The following is a 25,914-nucleotide window of genomic DNA, read 5'->3' as shown; positions in this document are numbered from 1 at the left end:
GCAATTTTATATTTCCAAAACTTTTCTTATTTAATTTTTTGCAGCAATTAATATCCTCTATAAAATAATTCAGTGTCTTATTGAAGAATATGGTCTGTGTATCCATCAATGTTCCAGTTCACTTTATTACTACAAACAGGAGATCTAAAAAAAGATTCAAATTATTTATTGCGAACGTTCCCATTTCACATACCCATACCTAAACATTTTTGTACTAAAATTTTTGGCTATTTAATGAAGTTCTCCAGTCATATAGAGGAGTACTAATTAGACAAGAAAACCGATTTTCTTGACGGAAAAATCGCACAGGGTCACTGCCGAGACGGGTATAGATCCGATATCCTTTTTTATATTTCCTTTTTAAAATACTCCGCTTCTTGCAAACATTCGGAACAAGTGGGGTTCCAGACAAGATATAATAAGTCATTTTTGCCACCAGAAAATTCATACTTTGAGGGAAGCAGATGTTTAGTCCAGTGCACAAACACACGCCAACTCGAAAGTATCGACGTATACCAGTCATTGCATTTTTCTATCTCTGCTTCCTGGCTGAATGTTTGATTTAGTAAATTATAATTTAGCTTTCAAACATCAATTTCAAGGTTTTTAATTAATTTAATCACGATTACTAGATTTAGACGTGTTTTTTATTTTTTAATAAAGACTAACAATTTTTAATCAAATTCTCATTAACTTTACCGATAAAACAATTCGATAGCAAAATATGTGTTAAAAATAAATCTAAAAATGAATCATACTGTTTTTAGTTATTTTAGCACGGTACGATATACTAAATAATAACGAATCTATTATATATTAAAAATATTAAACTAAATATAACTTCTCAAGTGGTTGTAAATGTATAATTAAGTACCTTAGTGTTCAAGGTAAAATACTATGATTAGAGGATATATGCCATGAAATCAATTCGAAAGAGCAGCTACTTAACATGACTCTGAAATTTTCATTTTCAAATTAATATAAGTTAAAAAAACTGTGCGTCGATTTGAATCTGATATATTAATGAACGAATTATGTTTATTATGACATAATAGTATATTTTCAGTTAAAATTAGCTCTCTCCTCTAAATATGTTGCAGAAATTTTTCTTTGATAATAATAAAGTAAACATCTGGTGTACATTGATGTTAGAAATTTGAGAATATTCACAAATTTGTATCAAACAAAGGTAGTTCTAATCAAAATAAAACATTTTGCTAAAATCAATTACGCACGGTAACCCTACAATATTTAAACGAAGTGCGCTACAAAATAATATAATCATGGATTCTTGCCACTGTATGACTACGGAAAAATATATTAAAATTATTAAAAGAATGAATATCCACCCTACTAGGGATATCACGTGGGCACCTATCAAACTAAAGCCACCATTGTGTGAGTATTGCTTGAATCAGATCTCTATGGAATTTTCAGATGATTCTGAAATATCTGTATATGTCTTATTTGATTTTTTTAGAATGAGATTCAAATAATAGATTCGGAATAATACTGATAACACCTAACTTGACTATGATTCTTTATGTTTATGAATAAAAATAATTTAAATTTCTTTAAATCGGGTGGTAAAAACTAGAAATTTCAGATAATCGTTGATTTTGTATGTTTAATTAGTTAACATATCCAATTTTATAATGAAATATTTTAATAATACTTACTAATTTTGGTTCTAAAAATCATTACATTTAAATATATTTTATTAACTGTATTATAAAAAAAGACAATTCTAATTTAAATTCTATACAATGCCGATTATGATAATTTCCTGTATTGTTAATTAATGTACCTCTGTTTATTTTTACATTATATTGTGTAACACAAAATATTAATTAAAACTCATTTTACAAGGAAACAATTTATTGAAATTATAATAATTATCACGTTAAAATTGTTATTAACTTTCACACGTGAAAAAATTATTGATTTATCGACAAAACTGTGTCTAGCTGGATTTTCACCAGGTTTTAGTCTTCAACCGACAATTTGGAAACGGCTCACGTTTTAAGTCTTTTCAGATTTGAGTTACAACAAAGGTATGTATTAAATACGACTTTTTCTATTCTTGATATGAAACAAATATAATTTTTTTAATTTTTGAGTTTCATATAATTTTAAATTATTTTTAAGTCATGTTGTCCACAGATGAGGCCATTATGTATATTTCGAAACTAGACGATTCAGTATTTGTTCAATTAATGGAAATACTGTCTCAAATTATAGTTCAAAAAGATGTGACTTGTGACATGGGTATATAGATATTCCGATTTGATAATATAGAAAATAAACTCGACAACTATTGCTCTGTTTTACTCAATTTACTTGTTGATTTTTATCGCTTCAACGTTATTATGTTTTTTTAGTTTAGACTGATAAAAACAAAATTGAATTACTTTTGGGAAACTTTGGACTTCAGAGTGAAAGAATTGACAACATTGTCAGTTTTTTGGATAGAAATAAACGGAATTTTGAAGTCTATCTCAAATCTTTTGAACCAAAAACTTTAGAATTTAATTCTCTAAAATGGAGATTTAATGTTGAGGTTAATAAGTAGTTAACAATGGAATAGATTGCTAGTCGTAGTTTGAGGGACAACTTTCGTCCGACGTGTCTTCTTGACTTCTTTTTAACCAATTCTGACAATTCTCCAAACGTCGTTGAGTCTTTAGAAATAGATTTTGGTACTCTTTCCAAAATTACAAAATCTTTGGAAGAAGCTAATGAATTATTACAGAATAAAAGATCTTAGTTAACAAAGCTTTTTCAGTTCAATAACTAATCTTTCGCTTCTTTATGAAATTTATTTTACTCTTTCTGTGGAGTTGAGTAATTAATAAATTGTTCGGAAGTTGGCACGTTTTGTTTGAAAGTGACGTTTTAAATTATACTGGTTTAACACAACAATGTTTCATAGCGAGTCACACTACAGTCCAACTTTTGGCTGCGGTACCAAGTACTCCAATACAGGGGTTTTGTAAAACAGAGATTTTTAAATATAAAAAATTAATTTGGTTTTTCAACAATCAGGTCTTTCTCCCATTGGTTCCCTTATTTCTTTTTTTACAATCAAAAGTATCATTGTTTATTTTAACAAACCACTTCCGTGGAATTTTGTGTGTATAGTGCAAAAATATCGTCTTCCATGACCAGTAGCCCCTAGGAATAACATAAAATACCACTTTCGCAAAGCCATGGATCTCGAAAAAGCTTGTACCAGCCACACAATTTTAAGATCCAAAGAAGACACGAAATTAATCCCGAGGTAGGAAGTTCATTAGTTAGTCTTTTCTATAGTTTTTTATTGTAGTTCGGCTGTTTTAGACGGTAGGAAGCTCAACTTTATTATAACTTTAAATTTAAAATACCGTAGTTGAGATTTAAAATTAAACTAAACTGTTGTAAAATTCGTTGTAAATCCGTACATAGGTGTTGTCGTTTTAATGCGAATATAAGTCCTCTTAAGTTAAACCATCCCATAGAAAACAGGGAAAAATGAGTGAATGAATAAAATATGTGTCCAATAGTAATGACCGTATTTCGTGAGGATGTTTCGAATAAGGCAGAATTTGTGAAAATCAAAAAAAATACTAAACTCTCTTGGAACATTATTTTTTTGTCCCGATCAATCGAAACCTTTGTAGTCGTAAGAAATCTCACTACCGCCTATATTTATGACATCGGGAGATGTATTCCTCGTTGTAGAAGTGGCTGCGAGTATCAACATGGCTTTGACAAAAAAATTTAATTGCAATTTTTCACGAAAACAGTCAATAAATCTTTATAAAGAATCTTCTCTTATTATTAAGACACTGTACGTAGGAACATAATCAAAGTTATAATCTCACAAGTGTAACAAGCGATGCGATCTTCTGAACCATCCTAGTCTAGCTCTCTTGTTGTGGGTGAGAGCCCGTAGGGAATCCAGGTCGTCTTCGTTTTTTAATTTCTTACCGGTGCTGAGTCCTTTCACAAAACCCCGGAAGGGTAGATCTCGGTATTTTACGATATTTTTCGCCATACTCCATAAAGTATTTGTGCATTGCAAGATTAGCAGGAGTGGTTGGGCTCAGTCTCAAGATGCGCCCGATTAGTTTCCAGCGACATGTCACAATTTCTGCAAACAGCGGTGTAGCGTTGTAGTGTTTGTAGAGTTACTGTTTGTTGATTTTAGATGGCCAGTGAAGTTTGTGTAGAAAGCGCAGCTGCTTGCGGTGAAAGGAGTCTATAGTTTTCAGTTCAGTATTCGAGATTCCTCATGTAGAGGAATTGTAAAGTAGGAAAGATTTCACAAAGGCGTTGTAAAGCCTTGACCTGAGTTGCCAATTGGCAGGCCGGATTTGAAGTCATTTTTTGCGTATTCTACTTAGTGCCATGGTGGGCAGTAACTTTCTACAAGTAATGTCTTTACTGTCTCCGAGCAGAGAGCGTAGTTTCTTCACATTCCTCCAAGTTTTACCAACTTTAGTGTCCATGCGTTTGATCTCAGTGAATTCGGTTTTAGAAGTATTGACTATGAGGAACCATTTGTTAAGTGTCATTTGGGAATTGTTTAGAAGATCGATTCAAGCATCTTTGTTGTCCGAAGCAAAGTCAACATTGTCAGCATAAACACTTTCGGTAATAGAGTTATTGTAGAAAGTTCTAAGATTTTTTAGGGCGGCTTTCAGGTAGATGAAAAACAGTGGAGACAAGAGAGAATCTCTTTTGGAAGTGTCAAAATTCGTTTCTAACCGCCTTGAGAACGACGATCCAACAAGAACCGATAATTCCGTCCTAGCAAGGAGTACCTGTATCATTCTGACTTGGTCCTCAGCCAGGAAACTTTTTAGGAAGTCGATGAGTAAATCACGGAGGGGACAGTCATCTTCTCTTATTTTTTAAATTTTTTCAAATAATAATAATCGAACAATTCTTTGGAATTATTAATATTAATAATTAATTATTATCGTCAGACTGATCCAGTTCTATTATAAGATTATTCTGCAAATTAATTTATTTGTTTGAAAAGTTTACTTTTTTTGAAACACTTTCTGTAGGATTTTCAAAAAGAGAAATTAAATCTTCATCTTCATCATTTGCACACGCATTTAAAACAAGCTGTTAAATAGTAAATACAAAAATAACTTTCATATCTGTATCCATAACTTGTGGAAAATTTTCTGTAAAAATCAATTAACAAAAAAGACCAAAAATTCCTTTTGTTTTTGACTTTGGTTCTTTTGAAATAAAAAGTTCTTCAATTTTTTCACTATTTTTTGAACCTGAAAATACATTTTTCCAAATATAAAAGATACCTTGTGACCCATTTGAATCAATCAAGTCTACAATATTTAACTAATAATTAAAATAACCCTCATTTAATAATTCCGATTGATCCTGAAACTGATTTGTGTCACTATTTTCGTCAATTTCTCTTTCTTGTTCATTTACTTTATTGTCAATATTTAACTCATTATCTATTATATTTTATTTAACAATATTGCAGTCAAATACTTGTTTCAAATTTGAATAAAAGATGGTCTTCGCTCACAACGTCGGATAGACAATTTTCATTTAAATTGGAGATATTTTTATTTTCTTTTTAAATATGATTTAATATATCTAACCTTCTGAATCAAATTTATTTTGAGGATTACTTCTAGATTCACGCATTCCTTCATCTTCTGTACTCTGATCATTTGGATTCTCATCATATTTGTATTTTGCTAGACAATAAAATTAAATTATATACATATATTCATTTCAGTTTGATTTATCAATTTATATTCTCCGCTTAACCAGCAAACCGAATCTACATCAACAACAGGATATTCTCCAGTCCTTCCTTCCCTGTCGTGCTCCTCCCGAAGTTTTTTCTCAATCTTAATTGCTGTCGACTTTTTTCTTAATTGTCCAAGAGCTGAAAATAATTATTATTTAAACCATCAACGCTTTCTTTGATCCTTCTGTTTTCTTTATTAATCCATTCTTCTCTTTCTTTGGTTTCTGCTTCCACTCCTCCTGCAAACCTATTTAATAATTATTTGGGATAAAAATAGTAATAATGTAATGAATACTACCATGCTTCAGTACATGCCCTTTCTCTCGGAAAAACAGGCCTATCGTCGAGATATGTGAGGTTTTTCTTTAAAAATAAATAAATAATAATACAATATTATAAATCATCTGTTTCCTGTAATATTTAAGTTTTTTAGTTATTGGATTTCCCGTCAAATATAGGACTTTCTAATTTATCAAGTCATGATTTATTTACCAAAGATTTCATAGCGGATAATATGTCAGTAATGTCTTCCTCAATGTAATTATTAGAAAGATCGAGGACGGATATATGAGCGCAGTCTTTTAATCCAACTAGGCCTTCTCTTTCCTCCAGTTTGTTGTTAGATATCTGAAGTGTCTCGAGTTTAGGAAGAGTTTCTACAAATGATTACATGATTCACCCAAATTTTCTATTTTGCTGATCATGTTGTTGGATAAGTTTAGTTGTGATAAGTTTACAAGATGAGACAAGTTCTCGATTTGTTTAATCAAATTTTGATGAATAAATAAACAGCGCAATTCTATTTGATTTGTTAAATTCTCAATTTTTTGAATTCCGTTAGATTCTAGCCAAAGACATCTTAGACCTGTATATTCGTCCAAATTTTCTATTTGAGAAAATCCTGAATATTTATTTTGTTGTTCTAATACCTTTGTAATGGAGATAAAGTACGTCGTTTAAGTATGGAGTTGTATACAGCTTCATATCTCTGCAATGCCTACGTAAATATTCTTTTGACATTCTAGTATAAGTTTTTTTATATAATATTTACCGGGGATATTTTAATTCTTCTTTCTTAAAAAACTCGTCCATGGTATCTGAAATTCGATTTAATAAGAAATACTTTTTGTTTCTGTTTCAAAGACATTGTTAGTGCTTTCTGTTTGGTTTTCTAAAGGGACAATTATCTCACTGTTTTCTATTTTTAAGAGCATTTTTGACACTTGCCTTTATTTTGAAGATTGCATGTAAGTAAATTATCGTTAGCAAGTGTTTCCATATGTATTTTGACAAAATGGTTTCTCAGCAACAATTATATATTTTATTAAATAAATATACTTATTTATTTACTAAAAAATAAATTTAATATTAAAAATAGTAGTCACTATATGAAAAATAAATTATTTGGCCACACCCTTTTATAAAACCACAAAAAATATAAACATGGTATTGCCTGTAACATAACATTGTTTTTAGATTCAGTCTTTTGCTAAATGTTTGGAAATTTTTCTAAAACGGACATCAACTTATGTTAGCACTCCCAAGTTTTATCACCCAAATGAGGTATCAAAAATTCCGACTTATCGTGTCCTTGACAATGACGGAAATATTGAAGATACAAATCAAATTCCTAAAGTGAAATACATTTTTAACAATGATTAAGATATCTTACGAGAAAATGACAAATTGGTTTAAAAACATGCTTTTGCTCAATATAATTGACGACATTCTTTTGGAATCTCAAAGACAAGGAAGACTCACGTTTTGTGTGACACATTATGGAGAAGAAGCCTTTGTGTCGATATCAGATGCAATAAGTTCAAAAGATCTGATATCTGCACAGTATAGAGAACTAGGAATATTTTTAAAGGCTTATTTAATTAGGAGTATTGATTCAACGAGGATATACTCTTGAAGAAATTATGAACTTGACGGCATCAAATATAAAAGATCACGCTATTGGACGACAGCAAAACCCAATGTATTATTCTAAAAAACTCAAAATCTTTAATAACTCTCCACCATTAGGAACACAAATTCCTCAAGGTTTATACTATTTAAATATTATTAAACTCATTTTAGCTGTAGGACAAGCTTATGTTAAAAAAATTTTCGAAGAACAAGATTCGTGTGTTGTCGTTTTTTTTGGAGAAGGAGCAGCCTCAGAAGGGGACGCATTCACAGGATTAAATTTTGCTGCAACACTCAAATCACCTGTTGTTTTTATATGGTTTATTATCATTTTTTGACACAAATATAGTCGTAACAACGAATACGCTATTTCAACTCACAGTGATGAACAGTACTCTGGAGATGGGATCGGTATTTTAAATACTTTTGAATTTTTAGCTGGAAGAGCTGTGGGAATAGGAATCCCTGCAATTCGTGTGGATGGGAATGATGTGTTCGCTATATATAATGCAGTAAAATCTGCACGAACGATGTGTGTTGAAGAACAGAGTCCAGTTTTGATAGAAGCAATGACTTATAGGTTTTTTAACAAAAATTATATAATAGATTGAGCGATCACAGTACATCAGACGATAGTACAGCATATCGGAAGGACACGGAGATGGAAGAGTGGAAAACGATAAAATCTCCGTTTCGACGTTTTAGAAATTATTTGGTCAAAGAAGGTTTCTGGAATTTAGAAACAGAAAATGATTATAAAAAATATTGTTTTAAAAACGTAAAACAAGTTATTATTGGAAAATTAGGTTGTTGACCAGCTTAAAAAAAGTGAAAAAATTCAAAAACCGGGTCCCGAAACAATTTATGAACAACTTTATTCCGAACTTCCGGCTTCATTTTTAAAACAGAAAAACCAACTAAATGATCACATAATGAGATACAAAAGCTTTTACCAAAATTAATCACATTTAACCTAACTTAACCACAAAATAATAACACACCTATTAATCAATTGTTTTGATAATCTGATATTTTTATATTTAACAAGAACAACAACAAGAAAACCGCAAATCCAGAGGCTCTTAGGTTCCTAAGGCTTCACTCGTGCCAGCCACACAATTTTTCCAGAGCAAAAAAAACAAGTAAGTTAATTATTCTAATTAAGTCCGAAATGAGACGAAAATTAGTTACTGTTGTTCTATAAGTTTTATTTTTATTAAAGTGCGGGTGTTCCACGCTAGAAAGCTCATGAAATTCAATACGGAAATCCATTCATATTTGGAGTCCGTATGAGATGTTCATGACGGCGTAACGTGTCAAACCCAATCGGAGTAACTCGTCAAATTTTATATTAGATATTTGAATAATACTCAATCTAGTTTCAAAAACTTGTTTTGCTAATAATTATATTTTGAATAGTTTAATATATTTTAAATAATAAAATGATTTTGAAACTAATTTATCTTGTTGTTTAGTTTCTATTAGAATGTCAGAAATACCTCTAAAACAGTATTTAGAAAAATATATGAGTAAATCTGATACCAAAATACCTAAAAAAAGAAAAGTGAACACAAAAAGACAAAAGTACATGATAATTCATTCATATAACAGGCTAACTATACATGACGATGATGAGATAGTACCACCTGCATTTCAAAATGAAATATTTCAACAAAGTGACGACGATGAACCCCAAATTGTCGAAATACCCGACAATTTTCCATCTAATCATTCAAATCCAAACAAATGGAAATCCTTAAAACTGGATTCCGAAATGTTTGCCCCATTAAACATCCCTCCCGATACAAAAGTCGAGAACAGCGAAATTACAGACTCTAATACCGAAAAAAAGAAAAAACGGCGATTTGAAGACGACAATGATATGTCCCCTGTCAGGAGAGTCAAGGAAGAGATCAACGAAGACCCACCAACCCACGTTATTTTTAGAGATAGGAAAACTTTGAAAAAACGAGACCAAGCAGTTGAGAATGCAAAGAACGTCGAAAAGCAAAAACGTGAAGAAGAAATAAAGGCGAAATATTCTTTATGGGAACTCGGGTAACTTGTATTGATTGTTATGACAGATTAAAGCAAGTATCTGATCGATTAAACGAGAATATTGTGAATAAGAAAGAAGTGAAGAAACCTTTGGCGAGATCTCGGGACGATGCGGACCTAAATGCAGAATTAATGCAAAAATTACATGAGGAAGATCCAATTTTTAAATTTCCTCGCTCGGCCGAATGTAAAAAAGAAAGTGTGGTTGTGGTCGAGAAAAGACAGATTTGTGAGAATAGATATGGATTATATGCTGGTGTGAGGTGGGATGGAGTTGATCGGTCGAATGGCTATGAGAGGAGGTTTCTTCAGAATATGGCTGATAAGGAGGCTATAAAGGCTGTGGCTTACCGTATGCGAACGGATGATATGTGACTTATTGAGTTTTGCATATAATATTGACTTGTAAAAAATTAAATGAAGTAATTTATTTAATGTAAAAAATAGTTTTTTTACTGCCAAGTTAATATCCTGGTTTTAAAATTGAATTTTTTTAGGAAATATGATTAATACGTTAGAGATTACTTGTTAGTTAGTTAATTACTATTAGTAAACAATCTTAGATGAGTGAGCGACGATAACAATCAATAACCACAGGCAACATATGGCAGTTAAACCGTAGTAGTAACCGTAGTCCTCAAATGTATTCTATAAATATCATTTTAATATTTTTAATACAATATTTGTACTATACGTGGTCCATGTATGTTTTATTTGCATTCCTATTGAACTGAGTGACAGAAAAAAGCAGTCGGTCATAATTGTCGAAACCTGAACTTATTTTTACAATTAAAACTTGTGTGTAATCGCACTGTGACTGTTGTAATCCGATTAGAACAAATTGTGCAAACAAACACTATAATATGTATATTCAAATCTTACAGATATTCCCATTGCAATAAAAACTTCATTTGAATTAATTAATACGACTGTCAAAGAAAATAGAATTCCCCATCTTGTAAAAAAATACCTCACATTTCTCACTCGTTTTATCAACTCTTTCTTGATACTGTAGTATATAAAAATTGATAATATAACATTAATTGATCAAGAAACTGGAATATTGTTAATAGAAGTAGATGAAATGTCGCGACCACATTGAATGCTGACATGGGCTAAAATAAACAAAAATATTCATACGCTGTCAAAAATTTCAACTCTCCAGGGAGAAGAGATGACTATGGCAGAAGGAAACATGTGCAAACTTAACAAAAAAGAAAGAAAGGAAAGAGTAATTTTCTAAAAATATTCAATTTCTGTTAATACCTTTGCTTTAATTGCATTAAACCAGACAAGCATTGAAATCAAAGAGTTAAAGACTGCCTTAAAAATTAATTATAATCATTATACCACAAAGCAACTTGGAAACGACAGACTCCAATTGTCACTTTTTACAAAGAAAATATAAATTTCGATCGCGCTTAGGGTGAATGTAACAAAAGTCAAGAAAATTCCGAAAAACCAGCTAAACAAATTCTTAGTTACATTCGTACTAAAAAGTTACATAATCTCTTATAGACCATACCGAATTTTATTTAGATACATGTTATTTTCAAAAAACATGTTTGCCTTGACAGAAATTTTCCTCGTTGACTTTTTCTTCGTTGTTTTCTTCATTGATCCATGTGCTGTCCTTTTTTTGGAAACTGCTGGCGATTTTATTTCATCGGAAATTAGTCCGGATTGTTCGTTAATCTCGGAATCTTGAGAATAAGTTGTATTAGATATGCCAGATGTTTTTGGATATGTTTCATCAGGTGAATCTTCTTGTTCTACAAAATGTCTAATATTAAATTTAACCACTTTCTGAATTTTCATTTTCATCGTAATTTGAAAATATTGCCGTAATTTTATCAGAAATATAATTTTTCAATAAATAAAAAGGGTTTTCTTTTGATTTTTGTTCATCGCCCAAATCGATTCTTCAAAATAAAGTTGAAAAATTACGTTTTAGATTTATAACTGGCTTTTTTGGAAGTTCTAAAAAAGGAAAGTAAAACAGAATAATCATTTTAAGTTTTTTAACAAAAGAATATCATGTAATAAAAAATATGTACGAAATACCCAAAATTCATTGTTTTAATCTAATTTACGTTACAAAATACTCTTATAATAGAATTCCGGATATCTGATTATTATATTTACGCTAAACAATAATACTAATTCCACCAGTAAATGTTTCCATCCTTTAACAGAGCAAATCCACAGGCCCGTAGGTGCCTAAGGTTTCGCTTATACCAGCCACAAAATAGAGAACACATTAGTTAATGATTCTAATTAATTCTGATAATGCGTAATAAATGACAGAATGAGCCACTGTATGATTATTTTAACACATTTATAAAAATATCCCATTTTTGAATTGTAGTTTAATAACCGATTGGTCGTTAAATTTACTTTTGAATGTCAATGCTTTAATCAAGTCATTTCAAATTCATTGAGACAATATAAAATTTCATAATAAAAATAATTTCTAATTAGCAAAAACTTGGAACCTTCGAATTCGAATGAAAAGTTTTTTAACATCATTAAAAAAACTTGTTCTAAATCGATTATATCGATATTATTTAAAAAGGTAATATTTTCCATATACAAGTACAGTAAAAACTCTCTTTTTTGCCATTTTTGAAAAAATAACTAAAAAATCATTAATAGTTATTTTATTTGATTCATGAAAGATTTTGTTTATATGACTTTTAATGGCATGGATGTGTATCTAAATTTTTATTTTGATAGGCATTTATAATGTTTTTTAATGTTTCTTTTAATTTTGCAAGATAATTTTTTGAGAGTTTGTAATTCTCATCCTCAATAGTGAGAGATTCAGAATTAGTATTAAAGTCTCTTCCAAGGCCAATAAATTCGTTATTTATGAATTGATTTGTATCAACTGGATTCAATTTTGTAAAATACTGATTATTTTATAATTATCAATTTGGACATCGATAGGCTTTTTTCTCCTCCATATAGGCAATGATACAAAGTTTTTCACTAACAGAAATCTAGTAAACTTGCGCATGCTAACTCCGGGCTAGTAATAGAAAATTTTGTTAAAAATAGTTTAACCAGAAAATATTTTCTTGAAAGAAAATTTGAGCAAAAGAAAATATCAAACGTTTCTAGAAAAAATGATTTTTTGCTAAAATTATGGCGAGTAGCAGAGGTTTTACTGCATAAAGAAAAAAAATTGGATAACTTACGTCATTTTTCATAACCTTTGATATCGAGGTCAACATAAAATAATAAATATCTCTAGTCTTTAAATTAATATGTCATAGTAAACAAATATTTAAAAACTGTAGTTCGATAGTTGGCTCTTTAAAAACTTATTAGCTAATTATTATCAGTTATAACGAAAACAATGGCACATCCGCGTTGCCATAAGCACGTAAGCCTGAGGTTTTGCTTGTGTCAGCCACAAAATTTGTTTTCAAAAATAAGTTAAAGTTTTTGAAGAGAAATTAAGTAAAAATAAAAAATTTATTTAAGAAAATAGTATCTAAAGTACGTTCTCTGAAATTAAATTCGTGAACGTAGAGCGTACCTAGGACTATAACTTTGTTATTTCCATACAGAATACATATCGAAGAATGGATAACTAAAATAAAAAAACAAATGGTTAAATTATCGTAATGTATCGAGCATTTAATTACAAAAATTAATCTAGAAAAACTAAATAAGCAAACAATTTTTAACATTTACATAGAATTTATTGTCAGTTTTGACTAAATTTAATGTTAGTAACAAAATACAATTAAATTTTTACATAAATTCTACCATTTTTAAGTTGGTTGAAAAGAAAGGACAGTTATAGTACTTAATAAACGCCAAGAACATATTTTTTAAAACAAACCATTTGACCGTGAAGAATTGTTAATTGACTAAAAAAGTGCTATAGACCTTGTTATTATATTGTAGAACTCGAATGAAATAATTCTAAAAAAATTTCTTTATTAAATAGAAAAATACTAAATTTAATTATTTATGATTTGTTTAATTTAATATATAAGTAATAATTTCAAAGAAGCCGTAGTAAATATCTGGTCTTGTGGTTTTGTAATTTTTATGGAAATTAAATTTGTAAACCCTAAAACAAAGTACGATTTGATATCAAAAATCGGATCAGGAACGTATGGAGACGTTTATAAGGCTTTTCCATTCAAATATTACGTAATTAGGCGAGTCATCTCCTGACTGGAAAAATATACGCATTAAAGTCAATAAAGATTGAAAAAGATGACGATTTTGAGCAAATGCGAAGTGAAATCGACATTATAAACCAGTGCCGACACATAAATATTGTTAATATATACGAAGCATTCCTTTGGTAATAATATTCACATATTTCAGCCGATCTCGTCTATGGATGTGCATGGAGTTGTGCGAAGGAGGTTCGTTACAAGAAGTGGTTGCAGTGCTGGGGCCTCTGCCAGAACTGATGTTGGCTTACGTCATCAGAGAGGCCCTCAGAGGACTGGAATATATGCACTCGTGTGATCAAATACACAGAGATATTAAAGGCGGGAATATTCTCCTGAGGAGTAGTGGGGAGATTAAGTTGGGTTAGTAATATTGAGTTATCTCTTCAGCCGATTTTGGTATTTCCGTTAAAGTTTCCAAAGCAGCAGCAAAAAGGAAAACTGTGTTAGGGACTCCGTACTGGTTGGTTGTTATTTATACAACAGGATGGCTCCCGAAGTGGTGACTGCTCAAAGAACAGGTGGATATGGAAAATCTTGTGATATTTGGAGTATTGGGATCACTGTGATAGAACTGGCAGACACTGAGCCTCCCTTGTATGAGCTACATCCAGTAGCTGCACTGCACATGATTGGAAAAAATTCTTACAAGCCTCCATCTGTACGTGACCCCTCGAAGTGGTAGGACTGGGATGGCATTGTAGGTCCATCGATATGATCTCCTTCATAAAGAAAACTCTCAACAAAAACGTTCGGTGGAGACCCTCAGCCACGGAATGTCTGAATGTGATTTTATAAATTTGTATTTAAAGCATATTTTTGTGAAAAATCCGAATCTCAGTCAACAGTATGGACATGCGCTATATCAAGCTAAACTGCAGAAGGAGAAGAGAAATAGTAATGTTAGTCGATTTATATTCATATTGTAGTATTTGTCAGAACTAGACGACAGGTCGGGTAAATTGTGTTTTTTCATTTTGTAGGCGACACATCCGACCACGTATATCTCGCTTTTATTACTAGAAGACTCTTCTATGTATTTCTTTGTTTATATTCTTGTAGACGACTTGGCTGCAAAATTGAATAGATCAGATACTATTGTTGGGGATACTCCTGTACTCCCAAGTCACCAATTCGTAGGCAAATGATCTCAAACTCGGGGACGAGCCCACTGGTCAATCAGTGTTCTATGATACATCGGATGAGGATTACAATCTGAGACAGGATAGTGGACTGTGTTATGTGTGGGACTGGCGAAAGCAGATTAAAGTAGTATATCATGTTGAATCGACAGCAAATGGACTCGATCGGTCTGTCTAGGACACCTTATGTGTTGATGGGGGCCGGGTTGAATAAAATATACGAGGAGTGTGAATTAGAGATAGTTTGCACAGAATTGTGGATAAATAGTGTCACTACTGGTGAAATGTTCATGATTTATGTCGTAGAACAGAACATGCTCTTGGGTACTTTGGAAGGGCTATATTTAGCCAATTTAGGAGTCCTGGGAGAGTTTGTGCCTATAAAAGTCCAATAATTAATAATATTGTAGATTTTTGCCAAGTCATGTGTGTGGGTTCATCTGAATGTATATGAAATTCTTCTAGTGCTTGTGCTACATGGTTAGTTTTCTGGGTTACTGGCAGGGAACAGTTCTCATTTGTATAGCATTGATATGATCGAACTGAGCAAAACATTCCAGGAACCATCCAAATCATTTAAATTTACCGAAATATTCAGTTTTAAGAGCAGAAGAGGGAGTCCCATATTCAAAGTTGACGAGACAAAAGACATTGAAAAATGTGTGGCTTTCCGAAGTCCGGTCAGCTGTGATGACTTTTTGTTGTGCACTCTCCCAGACGAAGTAGTCCTCATGCAATGGTACTTGCCTTACCGAAAATACATGCTCATTAAAGTTGAGTATAGTTTTCTATTCTGTAGAGAATTTCAGTTTCCATTCCGCGGATGGATTTTTGTAACAGCGAGCCTCTGATGGCACTCAACAATACTTATCCTTATCTATGCTTTGGAGTTAGTTATGACCAGAATAAGTGCTCACTGAGAGATAACGTTTTTAGTCTCCACGATAAGTCGTCTGTCGAGTTTGATTATATTGATCTAAACCTGCATACTGGCTGGGGGGCATTTCAGAATAGTTCTGATAGATCAGAGGGTAGTTTTTGTTAATAAATTAAGTGACTTGTAATACTATGAAGACTATATTTATTGGGCAACTGACTGATGAAACTGTCGTTGTTGGTTTTAAAAGTTCATTTTTATGTTAAATTGTGTCTAGACTGGGCTGGTGTGTATGACTTGGATGGAAATCTTGTTGGGTCTCGATTGATTGACTTTGACGTGGATGTGGACCAATATGGTAGTAGAGTAGGATAATATGCAGTCATCATTTCTAATGGTCTACTCGCAATTCATAACCACGGAGTTATAGTCAAAAACTATGAAAATCAAGTTTACACTTGGGGACTAAATATTTTAGATCATTCAGAATATTTTCGACCCATCCCGCCTATTTACTCTTCTTGGAAGCAAAGGGTTTGTCTTTTATTTGATGTAGCAGGTTTGTTGTATTACGAACAGTGGATGAGAGGAACAACAGAGATCTACATGTGTTGACTGGTCATGAGGCATTGTATTAACTCTATTTTTATTGACTCAAATTAAAATTACTTTTTTATGTGTTTTGAAAAAGTCGATAATTATTATGTCGCGAGCGCAGCGCGCGACCGAGCGCTAGACGCGACTTTGACAGCTAACAAGCCTATCATCACAAATATATTTATTAAATTATTTAAAATTTTAACATGATTTAAAATTGAAATAACTTAAGTTTTCCATTGAATCCCATAAAATAATTTATAAGTAGACCTTAATAGAAAAAGTAAAATCAATGAATACTGAACGCTAATTTGGTTTAGGTTGTGAGGGGGGTAATAATTTGACAGATCTCATTGCTATTTTTTCGTTTTAATCTCTAAAATTAGGTCTTCTAATCAAAAATGAACTGTGCTGACAGGCTTGCTCCTTCAGAAATTCTTGTTTTGACATTTAATAAATTATGAAGCATTTAGATTTTTTCTCATTATTCTAAAAAATCAATTATAATTTTAAAATATTATTTTTATTTATGAAATCGTTTTAAAAGCTCATTCTGCTCAAAATCTTCTGTGTCTCAAGAGCTTGAACGCAAGATGAAATCCGTATCAAAGATGAGGAGGGGTCACACTCCTCTCAAGTCTCTTTGAACAATCCAACTGTACTGAGTCTCTCTCTTGTCCTCTCGCTGCAGATAAAAAATTATGCGATTGGACGAATAAAGTCCTTTAATATTCTAACCAAATCCGAGACTGCACAGAAGGCCCGAATTACTGCCAGGAAGTCTGGGGACTTTACCCTCGAATTCTCAAATTCTAGTGATAGGGACTCGTTTGTGAATGACTTCGAGTATAACAAACCATTTGGCCAGGACGGCCATTATATTTCTGCGTGCAGTCTGCAACCATCGACCGTAGTCTTGAAGGGAATACCATCTTGGGTCTCCGAGGAAGACCTGGATCTTTACCTCAAAGAAATTCTCAACCCCGGTTTTACTTTCCAACGGTTCTACAAAAATGGACGGAGTATACCTGTTGGAAAGTTGAGTCTGAATTCGAGGGCAGAAGCCACTTCGCTTGTAAGGATGGGAATCGAAGTGGGATTTCAAAAAATACGATGCGAATGGTTTAAAAACCCAGCAACAAGATGCTTTCGCTGCCAACAATTTGGTCACATTGCTAACTTCTGCAAAGAAGTGGAAAGATGTCTTTTCTGTGGTGGTGATCATAATATGAAAATGTGCCCGATTAAAGGAAAAACTGAGAAAAAATGTATAAACTGCGGTCTGAGTGGGCATTTGGCTTGCTACGGTGGCTGCTCTTCAGCTAAGGCAGCCACTGAACAACTAAAAACAGCTCAGTGCCAGGGACAGACTGGCCAAAGCAGAACACTCAAAAACTGTATGGTCAAAAGCGGAGGCCGTTGAATCTGTATGGCGAAAACCCACAATTTCCCGCTGTTTTGACTCCTCAACGCAAACAGATGTTAGTGAAGACGCAACTTTGCCTCCCAATACACAACACACAGAGCCTCCAACCCGCTTTAAGAGGAAAGCACCAACTATCGACGTTGAGCTTACCTCTATGATTCGCAAAATAATCGCTATATGCGATGAAAAAGGCCTCGATATCAACAATCTGTTGTCCCTTTCTCTTGGAAGGGAAAGGATTGATCAGGCGTGAGCCCCTTTCTGTCTATTATCGCTGTGAACGCACGTTCTCTAAAGAGAAGGCGTTCAGAGATTGAGGATATGTTATCCCATAACCCCGTGGACCTTTTGATCGTAAACGAAACAAAAATCAAAAAACATGATGATTACTACTTGGATGGCTATCGTTCCCTTGATATTAAGTGGAAGCCGGGCTCGATCGCTGGAACAGGCACTTCTATCTACTACAAATCAACTCTAAGGGTGAAAAATCTAAAAATTGTGTCCGAGGAATTGTGTGAATTCCTCACAATCGACGTCCTTCTGGAAAAAGGGTGGGTAACAATCGGAGGGATGTACTCAAAATCCCTTTCCAATTATTCATCGCTTATCAAGGACTTTTTTGCCGATAAACACAATCATTTGTCAATACTCCTCGGGGATCTAAATGCCAAATGCACATCTTTTGGCTGTCTGAGAACCAACAGGATGGCATCATTCTTAAGCTTTCAGAATCTCTCAGTTTCTCGGTCATCACATCAAAAACCCCAAATCATTACTCACCAGGAGGGTGGGACTATTTGGGCGTAGCATTGGTCTCTATGTCTACTCTTCAATTTATGGAACAACCGTACACCTTAAATGATATTGGAAGTGACCATCTACCAATTTTATACAAACTCAACCTTGGACCTTTAAAGGGTAAACCAACTTTTATACGATATAACCTCTCGACTATAAACTGGGAACACTACCGAAAATGTTTTACACTTTATCTGAGCAATTTCGCTCCTAAACTTGACGAAAATTCTTCATCTGAGGACCTCGAGAAGTCTAGCAATTCCCTTATTGGATACATAAAGTCTTATCTGGAAACATATTCTACAAAAATCGTCTCAAACAATAGGAAAACTCACATGCCAAACATGAATGTTGAAATCCTACTAAGGAAAAAACAATGTCTAAGGAACAAACTCCGGCGCTGCGCAGATTTTCGTGACCGGTCCGTTTTGGAAAGTGAAATCTTCACCATTACGGAAGAAGAATAAGAAAATCGGCGAAGGTGGCGAAGGATAAAAAATGGAATACTGAGTGCAAAAAGCTACATAAAGGAAGTCCAAATTTTTGGAAGGTCTACTCGAAATTAACCTCGACGTCTGAGAAAACTATACCTAAACTGCTAAAACAAGATGGATCCCCTGCATCTCATGAAGAAATCCCGAACATATTTGCTGATAGTCTCAAAAGAATACAAGAAGTCAATCCGGATACAAATCTATCTGATTCAGCTTTGTTTGATATGGAAAAAGAGTTGGAAGACAATCTTAGCTCATTACCAATGTGCTCGGAATCTATAACGTGCAAAGACGTGGAAAATGCAGTTAGATACTCCAAAAATAACGCTCCGGGAAAGGACAAGATAACCATGCGCATGTTCAAAGAAGCTCCCAAGCAACTTTACGAATATTTGGGATGTCTCTTCTCCCGCAGTGTGAGCTTGGGATACGTCCCTTCTTCATGGAAACTGACGGAGGTAAGGATGATACGGAAGCCTGGAAAACCTGGTTACTTGGCGACAAGTTATAGGCCTATAAGCCTAATTCCTACCATCAGTCGAATAATGGAAAGGGTAATGTTTGAACGACTCTCTGAACACGTCGAGAGAAATGGTTATCTCAAAGACGTGCAGTGGGGCTTTCGGAGGGGTCGTTCCTGTGCTGACTGTCTTTATACACTCAATTCGTCGATTGTAAAGGCTCTGGATTTCAAAGAGTGTCTGACAATTGTGTCTCTAGACATCTCAAAAGCCTTTGATATGGTTTGGCACCTCGGTCTCCTTAGACATCTGGCGAAGTGTCACATAGACAAAGGACTATTCCTATGGCTAAAAGACTTCCTCCGCGACAGGCGCTCTGTGATAAGCTTTCTGAACTATGACTCGGATGAACTGAAACTTAAAAGAGGCGTCCCTCAAGGATCAGTCCTCAGTCCTCTATTATTCAACATTGTGATGAGCAATCTGCCGTCTCCTGTCAACACACGGACGGAAATTTTGATATACGCCGATGATGTTGTAATCCTTGACATTTCATCGAAACCTGCCTTATCCGAACAAAGGATTATATCATATATGAATACAGTGGAGCAATGGTGCGATGAAAATATGTTCATTATTGCGCGTGAGAAGTCCGCATTACTGAGAATCACAGAAAGCAGAAATTTAATAAATTTACCGTGCCTGATCAAGAACATACCTCGACAAAACTCAATTAAATATCTTGGCTTGTTCATCGATGAAAAGGGAAACTATCTCGAAAACGCAAAATTAAGTAAAAGGAAAGCAACTAATGCTCTGTTCTGCCTGAGGAAGTTAAATTTGGAGCCTGATACTTTCCTCTACGTTTTCAATACGGTGATCCTACCGGGACTACTATACGGAAAAGAGGGATGGTACTTCTCTAAAAAGAAGGACACCATCTTAACTAAATTTGAAAAGTCTCGCAGGCTCGCTTTGAAGCTTGCTTACCACCAAAAAGTTGAAGATCCAATCCCCCTGTGGCTTGAAAGTAAATCCTCCATGGTCGGTGAAACTGTCGAAAAAGCTATAAGTGGTTATAAATCCAACTCAATTGTCACTGGGACGTACCTGCAGAGGTAGAAAAGAAAAAAAAAAAAAAAAAAAAAAAATTTACTTGAGGGGGTCTCTTTTTTTTTCTGGGAAGAAGTCGATAGGGTAGTCCTATTGTTTCATTATACAAACTCCCCCCTAACCTTTAACCCTTCTCTGTTTCCAATAAAACTTCCTATTCCTGGGTATTTGTCAATTTATAGATTTTTGATTGATCGGATCTAGAAATTGAGTGTCGCTCTCTTGCGCTCGCGACATATTAACTTATTTAAAAATTGGATTAATCATAACAAGTAATTAATTAGCTAAAAATGCCTCATAGGTACTTAACTCGTTTTTTCAATTATCAGTGACATAAGATTGGGAAGGACTTCAGTCGACTTAAAGCTGAGCAATGTGTCCGTTCCCTTCTAGAGGAGTCAGACGGTCTTAGGAGTAACCCTCGACATGCACCTATGCTTCTCCCCGCACGCAGATGACCTCCTTCGCAAATGTAAAAAAATGAACATCCTCAGAACCTTATCAGATGATGGAAAAACAGGTCACAACCGTTACTGACGAATATCTACCGCCAATACTTCGAACCGTCAATTGCCTACGCCTGCGGATCATGGGGTCCGCGGTTATCGTGGAGGTTAACCCAAAATTGACGACTAAGAGAATTTGGCGAGTAAGAGAAATAATCAACATCCTATCTTCTATCGAAAAAATTTTTCTATAATTTTTAACTACACTAGGTGCAAAAAAAAACCGTTTTTTTAAATACGGCATATTTTGCAAAGATAACCGTGATTTTTCTTTGTCGATATCGAAAGGGATCATTAAATTAACCCTAAATCAATTTTGTTATATTTTTTTTGTATTGTGTTATATGTCTAAATTAAAAATTTTAATTACACGAGCGCAATAAAAAACCGTTTATTCTGGTGAGTGTGACATTTTTTACTTTTTTTAGAATTTTAACCCTCGATAAAATTACGAATGCTTGATGTAATAACAAAAGGAAAGACTCTAAGCTTGAATGCGTTAAATTGGACCACTAAAAAAATATCTGACGAGCTTAATATCCCGCGATCAACTATCGCTGACTTCATCCGAAAATTCATTAAATATGGTACGACTGAAAGAATGAAAGGTTCGGGGAGACCAAAAATTCTTAATAAGGAAAATATCCTTATTTTACTCAACCTGGTTAAAGAGGACCCCCCAAAAAAAGCTGATTGCTTAAGGAATGATCTCCGTAAAATAACCGGAAAAACAGTCGGTAAAAGATCCATCGCAAATTATTTAAGAAGGGAGCAAATATATGCTCGTGTATGTAGAAAAAAACCATTATTGAACAAAATAAATAGTGAAAAACGCTATAACATGGCAAAGCATTTCATTACTGTGCCAAACACTGAATGGATGAGGACAATTTTTAGTGACGAATGCAGTTTCGAAGTTTTTAATATTAAAAAACGGCAATATTGTTATCGGAAAAACAATACAGGCCTTCAAAAAAGCAACCTTTCGCCTACTGTAAAATTTGGTGGGGGGAAAGTTATGGTCTGGGGCTGTTTTTCCTATTACGGAATGGGCTCGCTTGCTTTTATACACGGGAATATGAATTCCGCACTTTATATCAACACACTATGTAACCATTTATGGGAATCTGCAAAAAAATGGAGCTTAGTGACTTTATTTTCCAACAAGACATGGCACCATGTCATACTTCCAAGATGACTATGCGATTTTTTCAAGAAAAGAAAGTAAACCTTTTACCATGGGCACCTCAATCACCGGATTTAAATCCGATCGAACATATATGGGCTCATATGAAGAGGGAATTAAACACCTTTCATCCAAAGAATGTTTCGGAATTGAAAGAAAAAATCGAAAATATTTGGAACGAAATACCGATTGGTTTTATAAAAAAAATTAATCGAAAGCATGCCGAATAGAGCACAAAATCTTTTTAAGGCAAAAGGGGACCATATTGAATACTAACTTTAAATAATCAAAAATAAAACGGTTTTTTATTGCGTTTGATTTTTTGTTAGTTATAATTTGTTAAGTAAAAAATGATTACAAGTTCAAATATAAAAATAAAACTAGTGTTAAAAAATGATAAATTATTCAATTCTTTAATAAAAACAATATAGTTGCATAGTAAATTTTTGATATTTCGAAAAAACGGTTTTTTTGCACCTAGTGTACATATTTGAGTGATTCTAAACATTTAAATAAATATCTGAAACATTTATTAAAAAACCGAGATTTTAAGTAAAGTAGTCATTAATAGTTTTTTTGTTTTTTGCATTTTTATTAAACAAGATAAGAAAATAAGACTCCATCTTTCAGCGTTAATTTTTTATAGCATTCAATATTTGCTTCACCGTTATTTATTTTTTCAATTATATGTTTAAATTTAAATTTGTTGAAATGCGATTTGAATGATCTAATGATTCCTTGATCTATCGGTTGAAGCACAGTAGTCGTTTTTTGGCAAATATAAAACTTCTATCATACTTAATTCGATTGTTATTTGATGAGAAAGACAATGGTCTACAACCAAAAGTATCTTTCTATGTTTTCGTTTGAAAGTTTTACTCCAATTATACAACCATTCAGTAAATATTTCCAAGTTCATCCAAGTTTTTGAAGAATTGTAGTATTGTAAATACTCATCAACGTTCAAGTTTTTGGAATACCTTGGTTTCTTCAACTTTCCGATCATCCATGAGGTTTTTTTATCAGATCCAGTCATATTTGCGCAAAGCATTAATCAAAATCTGAAAATTTGCTAAAAAATGTTAAACCTATCTTTAAGTAATTTTTCTCCTAGCCGGTGTTTCCTGCAGAAACTTTTTGATGGAATAATCTTGTAAAATACGCCTGTATCGTCGGCATTATAAACATTTTCAGAACCATATTCATTTATTTTTGGAGAAATAATTTTTTTTTAATCTTCACTTTTGTCTTTGAACTTATCCGTAGTATATCTCAATTCACTATGAAAAATTCTTAGTTTTACATTGTGCCTTTTTTGAACTTTTTAAGCCATCCTTTACTGGATTTAAATTTGGAGAAAGACCGTTTAACATAGCAAATTCAGCTGCTTTGGATAAAATTATCTCATCATTGAGGCAAACTCCAATAGATTCCATGTAATCTATCCAGGTAATGATTTCAGAATCAATTGATGAATATCTGAGCTTCGAAAAACTAGAACTCCCATAAATTAGATTAATTCCAAGAATCTTCTGTTTGTTCAACTTAAGATTGTTAATTGCACGTCTGAATAATTTTTTGACCATCTAATTAAGAAAGATGGAAAGGGCTTCTTAGCCATCCAACAGGACCAACTGTCAAAAGACCATCATATGTCAATTATCAATCAGAAGCACATCACCCCGATTCAATTCCTCTCGAAAACTGGTACCCGTCCGTTCCGCACTTGTGTTGGGTCCAGAGTCCAACATTGGAGAAAGACCTTCAGGATTGTTGGAATCACCTAATTAATTACTCTAATTAACTGTTGGTGATTCTTGGGTTAAATAAATAAAAAAATAATTGCACGTCTAGAAATTGATTTTTTAAACGCGACAAAAAAATTTCTGAAACACGACTTAAACTCAGAGAAGTTATCAATAAGATAATTTACAATTTCTCATTTTTGATCATAAGATAATCTAGAACACTTCCTCATGTTACACAAAAAGAAAAATATTTGAAAAATTATTTTTTAATAATAAATTTTGATTTTTCAATACTAAAACGTGGCGAGGAATGGAATTTCCTTAGTAAAAATGGCATTTTTTAAAAAAAGTGGCGATTTATAGAAATGGCGAGCCATAGAAAGTAAACTGTACTTTTTATTATTTGGTTTTGATTTATAATTTTACTAAAAAGAGTATTTTACCGCATTTCAAATATTTTTTAGTCATTAGCTAAGAACCTTAGCACAATGAAATCGTGTTCCATACTTGTTTAATATATCAGCGTTTCATCAAAAATTAAAATGATTAACGAGTGTTATCAGTAATTAAAGGAAAATAAAACCCACGAGTTAAGGTAGTAATCCTTCCCACATTCCAAATAACAACATTACCACGAAAACAAACATGGGTAATCCATTACTTTCAATTCCTCTTGTTCCCAACGACTCTACTTCCACGAGAGAATAGAACGACACCAAAAAATAATATATTTCAACCTCGTTCTCACTTCCGTCTTTAAAGTAGCAAGAAGGACAATCAGAATGTGACGGAAACTGAATTTTCTTATGCATTGGATCTTCTGAAAGAGACCCTTTGATTCGACTATTAACAGAATTGTGTGCTACGTGAAGAAATAGCACTGCGTCGGTTGGAGAATTTACACTTTGTTCGATTTGAGGAACAAAACTTTGAAAATGTTCAGCACACTTGCGACATGTAAAAATATACTTCACAAACTCCGCAATTCTAATAATAGGCAGTTTTGGGGATTCTACAAATCAAATTAGACTCAACTGACCCATCACTGGACTGCGAGAACATTGGACTGTGATGTAATGGAAGAGAAGCCATAGACCACAAGGATATCCCCGATATTGTGGTCTGCTTCCTTGACAGTGCCTCCAGTGCTGAGGAATTGCCTTGAGACTGTCATTTAAAGCAAAATACCATGCAGTTTTGAAGGAGTTTGAAATTATTTGTTAAGACAGATGAAGCATTGTCCAATAAATGATTCATCTCTTCAAAACACTTTTCAAGTCCATCATCAAAGTGGATAGTCTTAGTCATGAGTATAAACATATTTCGGAATGCTATCAGAGAATTTCCTTCTAGTTTTTGTTGAAGAGACGCATCCTTATAGATTATCAAGTATATTGCGGCCAACAAATCATCTTTGGTGGGTCGACTTCAATATAATTTATTACTAAATTACATATAACTAGTTTGTCTAGCATATTTAGTGACAAGGTCGGACGAATTGCTTGTAACCATTGCTATATTCTTTAGTGGGAAAATAGAATTAAGCGATTTCCAATATTCTAAAAATGAACTTTCATTTCTAATTTTAGAACACAAATTCGATACTTTGAAACTAC

The 25,914-nt window shown here is 33.1% G+C and overlaps 1 protein-coding gene, 1 long non-coding RNA gene and 1 pseudogene across 2 annotated transcripts; 1 reads left to right on the top strand and 2 right to left on the bottom strand.

The window, feature by feature from the left end:
* Positions 1-5,219: 5,219 nt before the first annotated feature.
* On the bottom strand, positions 5,220-5,598 carry LOC115228759. Its single transcript, XR_004997240.1, has 4 exons — positions 5,512-5,598; positions 5,370-5,474; positions 5,313-5,339; positions 5,220-5,279 (listed from the first exon to the last, which is right to left on the bottom strand). It is a non-coding gene; the product is annotated as an uncharacterized LOC115228759 (long non-coding RNA).
* A 53-nt stretch (positions 5,599-5,651) lies between these two features.
* Positions 5,652-6,871, bottom strand: LOC118761241 (annotated as a pseudogene).
* An 801-nt stretch (positions 6,872-7,672) lies between these two features.
* Positions 7,673-9,752, top strand: LOC115228734. The gene is made up of 4 exons (XM_029799250.1): positions 7,673-7,825; positions 7,862-8,009; positions 8,040-8,101; positions 9,166-9,752. The coding sequence occupies exons 1-4, from the start codon at positions 7,702-7,704 to the stop codon at positions 9,750-9,752; spliced, it is 921 nt and encodes a 306-aa protein (XP_029655110.1). The 5' UTR covers positions 7,673-7,701.
* The last annotated feature ends 16,162 nt before the right edge of the window (positions 9,753-25,914 follow it).

The sequence above is a fragment of the Octopus sinensis genome, unplaced genomic scaffold (genome assembly GCF_006345805.1).
Source record: "Octopus sinensis unplaced genomic scaffold, ASM634580v1 Contig10964, whole genome shotgun sequence".
Lineage (NCBI taxonomy): Eukaryota > Metazoa > Mollusca > Cephalopoda > Octopoda > Octopodidae > Octopus > Octopus sinensis.
The sequence above is the reverse complement of the archived record's forward strand: the minus strand, read 5'-3'. Positions and strand labels throughout refer to the sequence as shown.

Excerpts from the sequence above, each read along its gene's own strand:
- LOC115228734 (XM_029799250.1), top strand. The coding sequence starts at position 7,702 with ATGAACTTGACGGCATCAAATATAAAAGATCACGCTATTGGACGACAG. Across the intron at positions 7,826-7,861 it reads AGGAACACAAATTCCTCAAG|CTGTAGGACAAGCTTATGTT; the intron begins GTTTATACTATT and ends AACTCATTTTAG. Across the intron at positions 8,102-9,165 it reads GTACTCTGGAGATGGGATCG|TTTCTATTAGAATGTCAGAA; the intron begins GTATTTTAAATA and ends CTTGTTGTTTAG.